General features: G+C 47.1%; 1 protein-coding gene across 1 annotated transcript in view; it reads right to left on the bottom strand.

Moving 5' to 3' along the window:
• Positions 1 to 5,024: 5,024 nt before the first annotated feature.
• The window catches only part of LOC147725057 (embryonic protein UVS.2-like), a 110,324-nt gene continuing 105,399 nt past the window's right edge, over positions 5,025 to 9,949 (bottom strand). Inside the window, exon 16 of the mRNA XM_086918154.1 lies at positions 5,025 to 5,119. Coding sequence (XP_086774280.1) covers positions 5,025 to 5,119 — 95 coding nt within the window. The remainder of the gene's footprint in view (positions 5,120 to 9,949) is intronic.

Below are 9,949 nucleotides of genomic sequence, written 5' to 3'. Positions count from 1 at the left end.
GTACGCCTTGCTCTATCCGGCGCGGCTTCGTGTTATCTACAAATCCCGTAGACTGTTCTTCGATACTCCGGAGGAGGTGTTCCACTGGGCAGATGAAACAGTGAAAATCCGAGTCAACGCGGCCCAGGGGGGAGAATCGGTCTCCTCTTTGAGTGGGAGGGCCCGCGAGGGGCTCAGGAGTCAGCAGCGTCATCGCAGGCGTTCGAGGTCTGGGCGCATCTCGCGTTCTGGCTCGGTGCCTCGACAAGGGGACCCGGCATTGACGGAGCAGTTGGACGCGTCATGAAGCTTGGGACTGTTCCATAAAACTGTATGTATGGCATTCATGGATGCTCAGGTGCGCAGCTTATAAGGGCTGGGAGCCTGACCCAACAGGTGTGGGTGGGAGGGAGTTAGAGCCCCGTTCTCATGGGCTATCGCTTTGGGATCCATTGGAGGTTGTGGCGCTTGCACCCCCGTTGGGGACTGGGCCGTGATCCGACCGCGACAGGTGCTTCCACGTTTGGGAGGTACGGGGTGGGGGGTGAAGGGGAGGGTGGGGGGGTTTGTTTGCGCTTTTTGTGCTGCTGTGTATCTATCACATTCTTTACATGCCGCGTCTTGGGACACTCATAGTTTGCATTGCAATGTTGTCATATGTCCACTGTTGAGACGTGAGGGCGGGTAGGCCCTTGTGCTTTGCATATTTTGAGTTGGAATGTGCGGGGGGTGTTGGACAAGGTGAAGCGGGGGGCGGTTCTCCAATATGTCAAAAGGGCCGGGGTCGATGTCTTACTGCTTCAAGAGACTCATTTACTAAGTACAAAAGCATTATGTCTCCAACGTTTTGGGTTTGCTCAAGTGTACCACTCGGGATTCACAAGGGGATCTAGGGGGGTTGCTATCCATATACAGCAGAAAGTGTCCTATGTACATGATTGGCTCTGGACTGATCCGCAGGGCAGGTACGTCTTTGTGCAGGGCAAGGTAGTGGAGGACAGAATTACCCTGGGATGTGTATACGCCCCGCCGCCGCTACAGTGGCCGTTGGTGGAGAAACTCATGTCCCTCTGGTGGGCCATACCTGATGCCCTCTCTATAGTAGGGGGGGGGGGACTGGAATGATGTAATGGATCTGGATAGCGATAGGTGGCGGAGTGGGGTGGCAAGTGAGGGATGGGGGTCCCACCACCAAACTACATGCCCTAGTGACGGGTCTTGACTGGACGGACGCCTGGTGGTATAAACATGGCTCACTTAGGGAATACACATATCTTTCCACTATCCATGACTCTTTCTCTAGGCTGGACTACGTCTTTGTCCCACGGGGGCTGGCATATAGAGTGATGTCAGCTCATATTTTGCAGCCGGCCCTGTCCGATCACTCCCCGGTTGCTCTTACATTTAATGTTGGCCCCAGCCAGGCAGCCGTTTCGGTGGCGGCTGTCTGGGTGGCACCTGCTGCAGGATGGCTACAGGGACCATATGGACAAAGAAATAGATCACTACCTGTCCTGAAACACGGGCTCGTTTTATTCCCCAACTACCCTTTGGGAAGCTATGAAGCCCACTCTGCGGGGGGTGGACATTTCCTGGTGCGCGGCGGCCCGTAGGGAGCGACGGAGGGCCTTAGTGCAGCATGAGGCGGCTCTAGAGAATTTGGAGCGTAGGGGCCGTGAGGTGGGTGGGGCCCCCGCTAGATGGCAGTTGGTCTTGGCCCAACAACAATATATAGCAGTCTTGATGGAGGAGGCTAAGCAGGTTTGGCTGGCTACTCGTATCCGAGTGTATAAGTGAGGGGACAAATCATGCAAGATGTTACACCATTCTGTCAATGTACTCTACACGCCCAGCCGCTGCCTCAGATTTTGGACCCTGAGGGGGCACCCATACTTGAACCCCTGGCAATTGCAGAGAGCTTTGCTGTGTATTAGGAGGGGCTGTATGCCTCCCAGGAATGCTTGGGGGTGGATGTAATCCAGCGCTTTATTGACGATCTTTCCCCGCGGACGAGGTGCGGAATTGTCGGGACGTACCCCTGACTGACGACGAATTGGGTGCGGCCCTGGGTGAGCTGAACCCTGGAAAGGCACCGGGCCCAAATGGCTTCCCATGCAAATTATCCCAGCGAGTTCATGTGCAGCTGGGTCCGCACCTCTGTCCGGTCGTGGAGGAGGCATGCGAGGGCGGAGTGCTCCCTCCGGATTGGTGGCACACAGAGGTGGTGGTCTTCCTGAAGCCGGGTAGACCCCCTGAGACTCACGCCTCATACTGCCTAATCTCGCTGCTTAATACGAAAGCCAAAGTCTTGGCTAAGTCTATGGCCAATAGACTTAAGCCCCACATCACAGATCTGGTCAACCCGGACCAGGCTGGCTTTATGCCTCAGCGGGCCACTCGTCATAATATTCGGCACGCCCAAGTTGTGGTATTTGCCTGGAGGAGTCTGGGGGAGCAGGCAGCCCTTTTCCTGGCATACATGGACCGCGCTCCAACTCCCTGAGCTGGACATATCTGTTTGCCTTGTTGCGACGGCTTAACCTGGGCCCACGCTTCTTGGGATACATACAGCTGCTCTACATAAAGCTTACAGCTTCGGTGGGTGTGGGGAGCACAGTGTTCCGATCCATCTCGGTGCAGCGGGGAGCACGTCAGGGCTGTCCCGTCTCCCCCGATTTGTTTCCGCTGGCTATGGAGCCCCTGGCGGCATGGGTGCGCATTGATGCCCAACTTAAAGGCTTTCGATGTTCGGCAGGTCTAACTGATAAAATAGCGTCGATGTGTGTTTTTTTCTTACGGACTTGGAGCGCTACTGCAGATTTTCGGCACAATGTCTGGCCTCTATATGAATCCGGGTAAGTCCACGCTTTGGATACTCGGGGGACAGCAGCAGGTGGGAGGGTGGGCGTCGGGCCTTAGGCTGGCAACGGATGGTGTGAAATATTTGGGGGTCTACCTATCAGAGGATGCGGCTGCCTCCAGAGAGCGCAATCTTGCCCCGGTATGGGAAAGCATGTGCAAGGACATAAAGGTGTGGTCCCGCATGCCACTGACCATCTATGGCAGGTCCGCAATTTTTAAGATGGTGGCGCTTCCTCGTCTGGTCTATCACCTACAAAATCATCCACATCGGATTCCGCCACGCTGGTTTCAGCAAGTCAATTCGGCGCTGAGGGGGTTTCTGTGGTCCGGGGGAGCTGTGCGCGGGGCGCTGCAAACGTGTTTTCTATCCTCATATACCAGGGGGCTGGCCACATCTGACGTGCTTTCATACTACCGAGTGGCGCACCTGATGGTTCTAAATGATTGGTGGTATGGTGATAGGAGCCACCCAGCCTACGCGGTTGAACGGTTCTTCATGGGCTCCCTGTCTGTGCATACACTGCTGTACTCGGCACCGCTAAGAGGGTGCCTTCCTGCGGCCACCCAGGTGTTGTTACACGTTAGGAGGACTGCGCTACGCAGGATGGAATGGTGGAATGTGCTCACTCAAGAGACCCCCCTTTGGCGCAATGGTCGCCTGCCCCACCTGGATGCGTTACTGGACTTTAGAGGGTGGGATGCGATTGGTATTTCTACTCTAGGCGACGTGATGTCAGGTCTCTCCCTGAAGTCGTTTCAGAATCTGCAGGACGAATTTGGGATGCCCCGCTCACAGTTTTTTAAATACCTCCAGTTCCGACATGCTTTGACGCCCCACTTGACTGACCTGGAGAGCCTTCCCGAATGTAGTCCCCTGGAGGCCAAGCTGTTCATGGGGGAACTGCCAGATAAGAAGCTCTCCCGTATTTATCAGAAGCTAGTCCATCACTGCTCTTCCGACTTGCACAGACTTAAGTCCGCGTGGGAGGGGGACTTGGAGGATGAGGATTGGGTGGAGGCCCTGGCAAGCCCGAGGGGGGCAGCAATCTCTACACGCCTGTGACTTATACAGTTTAAGTACCTCCATCGCACATACTTCACCCGACAGCGTTTGTGGAGGTCGGGAATGGTTGGTTCCCCTGAATGTCTCCGCTGTGGGTCGGAAGTGGGTACGCTTTTACACACTGAATGGGGGTACTCAGCGCTATCTAGATTCTGGACTGGGGTGTTTAGCTGTGTTTCTGAAGTGCTGGCCTGGGAGCTTCCATGCGACCCCAAACTGGCGTTGCTGCATGTTATGGAGGGGATTGGGGGTAACACCTACAAACGTCATTTACTACTCCTGGGTCTTACCTTAGCCAAACGAGACATTGCCAGGGCTTGGAAGGCGCCCTGCGCCCCGTCGCTGGCTGCCTGGAGGAATGGAATGGACTTTTGCATAGGACTGGACGAGCCTGTGTTCTTGTCCAGGGGGTGCCCTCGCAAACATTTTAAAATCTGGAAGAGGTGGGCTGATTACTGAGGGCTGGACTTGGACCCTCCGCCTGAGAGGGCTGCCCTTCCGACACTTTGACAGCTGGAACGTTGGACAATTTGTGAAGTGTCTTGCAGAACTTGGCATATATATTTACAGATTCTCTATTGTATATTTGCACTGGCAGCAGCGCAATTGGTAGGATGGGGGGAGGGGAGGGGTGTTTGTGTTCTTAGTAATAGTCTGCTCATATTATCGTTTTCCTATTGTTGCTGATGGCTCCGGGTTTCGGAGCTCTGCATTATATGTGCGTACAGACAAATATTATTATTTTTTTTTTTTTAAAAGACTACTTATTTGTGGTGTGCCACATATGGGAACACATATGCCTCTGTGAAACACTCTGCTTGAGAGAGAAACTATGTTACAAAGTGGTGAAGGATTCCTCTATAACATAACATGTATTTGTAAAGGGCATGTACCCGGCAGGGCATCTCAGCACTGAATTACATATGTTTATTGTTACCCATCTCAATGGAACTCATTTTATCGGCCTCAGAAGGATGAAAGGCTGAGACGACTCACTGGGATTCGAACCTGAGACCACGATTTCAAACACAGGCCCCTACAGGCCAGGCGGATGTATTAGTCCACTAGGCCCCTAGACCTGGCTTCCAGAACACATGTCTGAGGAGGCATCACATGGTCTTCACATGTTTATCCTTAGTGATTCCATAACAGTTGGTATCAAAGCCACCTTGCAATGAAGCATCCCTTTCAATGTGCGAAATGTCATGAATAATGCTACAGAAAAATGAAAACTACGTTCAAAAACCATCTTTCAGCACAAAGTGAAATACAAGCCATAAAACTATGTGCCTGGCTATAGCTGCATAATTATAAATTGCCATTAAAAACATCTAACCCTGCTTTATATAATGATTAGAGAAAGCAAGGCAATTTAGAGGTAAATGTGTACCTGATGGTCAATATGGTTTACAATTCATTCCATCATTGCAAATTGCTAAAACAGTTTCTAGACTTGCTGTAAACTTCAGTTCAGACCAGTTAGGAAATGTGGAACATGACCGCACAAGATGAGGACGTTTTCAGAAGAACAAACCATTTCATGATTTATTTAGAACAGTACAAGCCAGGTGTGCAGACATCTTTAGTGTTCTGCAGGGATTGCACTGCTGACCTGGTACCACCTGCATCTGTGCCCTCTGTGCAGCCTTTGGAGGGACAACACACACAAGGGAATTTCCAGAGCTCCTGTGGGTGTGTGGGGCGTTGTCACAATGAGTTCCTAAGTGCAGAGGATCATGTACCTCCATGGTACCACCATGTGGCTCCTTGTGGTAGTCAAGACTGAGCACAGTGCAACCAACCTGCAAGAGCGGGGGTAGAAATGCAGCACACGCACCCTGGGACCAGTAGTAGGCATGGTGAAGAGGTGCTGGCAGCACCCAAGGTCAGTGAGTCTTCACAGGAGAGTGCCATGTGTGGTAGGGTGTAGAGCCAAAGCCAGCACACCTGGCCCCAGACTCTCGTCTTTCAGGGGTCCATAGGAGGCGAATCTTAGAATCGTTGACTATTATGGGGAGGGTTAGGCTTTATAGAGTCCACTTGAACACACAGCTTCATGGTACCACAGCACGTCCTACTCTAGGGATGCAATCAATTCAGATATAGCCATGTCTCTCTGTAGGTAAATAATCCTCCGTTGCACAGCGGGCCAACATCGAAAGGACTTTGCCACCTTTCTTGATAGAAGCTAAGATAATGGGACACGTTCATCATTATGGATGTTAATACTAACATACATAAAACATGTATTTATTCATAATATTTTTATAGAGTATACTCAGCCACAAAGGTATCAGTGCACTTTAATAGTAACATATTACAAGAAACCGGGTCAAAAAGGTGCAACCCCGATTCTGTCATGCTGGTAATTTATCTTTGACACTCATTCCGTAATGTTGGAGATCACACTGCCCTCTTCCCCGCTCTAGGCCCTGCTAGACTCTTGAAAAGCCCTTCCTCAACAAACCAGAAGATTATTACTAGCCAAGTCTAGAGTGGCTATGATTTGGGGCACGGGAGCCCCAACCACTGTCAACGACTGGATTGGAGACCTCCTATACAGCGGTGATAATAGAGGCTTACTCCTCAATGCTACCGTGCACCTCAGGCCCCCGAGATATATCGGGCATATTATCAAGAAACGACGTTAGAATTATCGCCGCTTTAGCGGCAGGAAACTGCTGCTGAAGCGGCGATAATGGGCTTGATAATATGCCCTTGTCAATTCCCATAGAAGCCCATGTTCTGGTGTGAACATGGGCTTCTATTGGAATTCTCTACGGCATATTATCAAGCCCATTATTGCCGCTTTAGCAGCAGTTTCATGGCGCTAAAGCGGCGATAATCTTAACTCGGTTCTTGATAGTATGCCACATGGTCTCCTGTACGTACTCACCCCGGAGGATGGAGAGCAGGAAGATTCACTGCTTCGTGAAGTGGGTGTGGCTGTATGACTCGGATACGGTTGATCCAATGTTGACTTTTGGCTCAGGTAGTGACTGTTGACCACTCCTAAGTTAAATGTACCAATCCTCAATAGGATCTGCTTACGAACCTGTATGTCAGTTCTTGATGACATGTTGTATTGTTTTAAATGAAAACTCTAAAAGTATTGAATAAAAATAAAAGATGCTAAAGAAGAAGGGAAGAGCTGATGACTACATTAGTCCATGAGGTGCAGTTGGGAGAGGTGCATGTTTAGTTCTTAGCGAAGAGCCAGTGGATCCGTTTGAAGTCTGACGGAGTCAGGGATGGAGTACCATAGGTTTGGAGCTGGGCAGAAGAAGGTCTGTTTTAATGTTTTCACTTTTTTGGATTTAGGAATTTTGAGAATTAGCATCTTGCATTTGTTGCACATATGTGAGTTGTAGCTCTAAAGTGAGTTTCTGAAGGGGGAGGTGTATCACAGTGGCCAGAGTGGCTGACTCCGAAGCGTGGGGTTCAAGGTTCGATCCCGAGTGCTGAGGGCAGCTCAGCTCAGCACCATGTGACTCTGGGCAATAGCTCACTTAATCTCTCAGACGGCCTCCAGTGCCCTGAAACCTTAAGGGGGGATTACTTTACAAATATAGATTAAAGGGACAGAAATTCCTCCTGGGCTGAAACTTGAGGCCATGGAGTTGCACAATAGAGAAGAGCTTCAGCTTTTGGCAAATTCCCTATTGGAATTGCAACTAATCGTCAAGCATTGTATCTAGTGCCAAAGGAAAGGCTGCCTATATTTCCAAGCAGGAGCATCTATAGGTTGGTGATGTGGCTAAAACGTAAAGTGTAACCATGTTCAATGTTAGTTACATGTCCTAAGATTGTTCATGTGGTGCACTTGTAGCTAGCAGGCACCAGAGTGTCCTCTGTATCACACCAACAGTAAAGCAGAATGTCTCTTCTGTGTGCTGTGCACATGTGTGTGTCTGTGTAGATCTAAGGCACAGAAATTCTGTTAGAAAAATGGGCAAAGGTAAGACCAAGTAAGAGAAAGATGACATTACCAGGGGCCCTCGGAAGATGGGGGCCCTCGGCAGTTGTCCACTTTGCCCTTAAAACATCTTAGCTCTCAATGAAAATATAAGAAATGCTTACAAATAGGTTAAGTTTTTTCCAGTGATAGCTGCTTAGAGAAAGTAAATTCTTGCTGTTTCCTCACAGATTGTTTAGCATATTTTTGAAAATGTGAACAATTATTAGAAATGAATCCTCAATAAATCCAAGTAGATAAAAACACACTACAAAGTGAGAGAATGTGTGACCTTGGGGTACACGTTACAGGTCTACCTATGTTGCCATTTCCTGATGGGTTGTTGAAGCACTTTTTTGGAAAGTAGCTCGCTACTCCGGAACCCATAAAGGACTAGTTGTGAATTATTATAGTGAAATATGAATGTGATTTGAGTGGTGGATATGTTAGTCAGTTATTTGTATTGAGAAGGATAGTGAAGGGATAAAAGAGGGAAAAAGGTTTGCATTTATATAGTGCTTGCTACCTTTGATGAGGTGTTGAAGTGCCTTTTTGGTGAGTAGCACGCTACTCCGGAATTCATTTTAATTTGCAGAGTCACCTATTAGTCATAATGTTTGAGAACATTTTATGGGTCTGGCCTCAACAAGTAAAACATTTTGATGGTGTTATTGTTTTGAATAGAAATGCACATTTTTGGGGGGTTCTTTTTTTAAACTTTGATATATATATATATATATATATATATATATATATATATATATATATATATATATATATATATATATAGTGATGTTATTTGAGATGTAATGAGTGATGTCATGAGTGATGTCACTGACCATGTCATGAGGGATGTAATATGTGACGTCGTCAGCAGTGCATTGCGGGCGCGCGAGTTATAGTTAGCTGAACTAACCATAACGGGGGAATTTCAATGGCTTTGTATGAGTGAAATGTCCAGCTAACTATAACATGTGTGAAACCTATGGTTTTTTTCAGTGAATTTCTAAGGTTTTTTAAATGCTAATTCCTAACTATAACGTGGCTGAAACCTATGGTTTTTTTTGTGAATTTCTAAGGTTTTTTAAATACTAATTCCTAACTATAACGTGGCGGAAACCTATGTTTTTTTTGTGAATTTCTAAGGTTTTTTAAATGCTAATTCCTAACTATAACGTGGCTGAAACCTATGGTTTTTTCAGTGAATTTCAAAGGTTTTGTAAATGATAATTTTTAAATGTATTAATTGTTATATTTTTTTATACTGATTTACTACATTGTTTTAAAGTATTTATTTTTAGATATTTTATTTTTTAAATTACTTTACATATTTTTAATATAAATTGAAAAAAATGTTTTTAAAAATATTGAAAATTAAATATTTTATTTTTTATTTTATATTTTTTTAAATGTATATATATTTTATATAGCAGGCAATGATATCCTATGGAAGGAAATTCAAGTTACTGGTAAGTACGGTTAAAATTACTTTTCAGGATCAGTACTGGGCTGAAAAATTCAGCACTGAGGTCTCTCCTGATAACAGGTGAATAAATCGGAATTCATACTTCGGCTGACTCGATTTCCATACATCAGGCTCCGCCCTCAACATATTAGGATTAAACTCCAGCAACATCTAGGCCCTTCTTCCGCACCTGCACTAAGCTTATAATTCTTGCCTAAATTAGTTGCGCGCCGACTGATACATAGACTTTGGCATTGGCTTCCACATGCTTTTACAAATATGAATGTGTTAAATACATTGTTCCCCTCTTAGTTACGATAGTACACCAGATTCCTCCCACATTTAATTGTGGCATTTGGCACTCATGGTTTTTAGGATGTCTTCACACACCCAGGATTCATGAGGGATACTGTCTAATTTTTTTTTCCATCTGACAACATTTGGGAGACTTCAAACCCAATCATTGCATTCATGTATCATATTTTTTTATCTTTTACCATGCCGCCGGCACCGCCAGCACACAAGCTTACCTTCTAATCTGCTGCGATCAACTGATGTTACAGAACATATGGCCATCCACACCTACATATAGAGGGGTAGTCTTTTCTCTATGCCTGCTACCAAA

The sequence above is a fragment of the Lissotriton vulgaris genome, chromosome 4_1 (genome assembly GCF_964263255.1).
Source record: "Lissotriton vulgaris chromosome 4_1, aLisVul1.2, whole genome shotgun sequence".
Lineage (NCBI taxonomy): Eukaryota > Metazoa > Chordata > Amphibia > Caudata > Salamandridae > Lissotriton > Lissotriton vulgaris.
The sequence above is the reverse complement of the archived record's forward strand: the minus strand, read 5'-3'. Positions and strand labels throughout refer to the sequence as shown.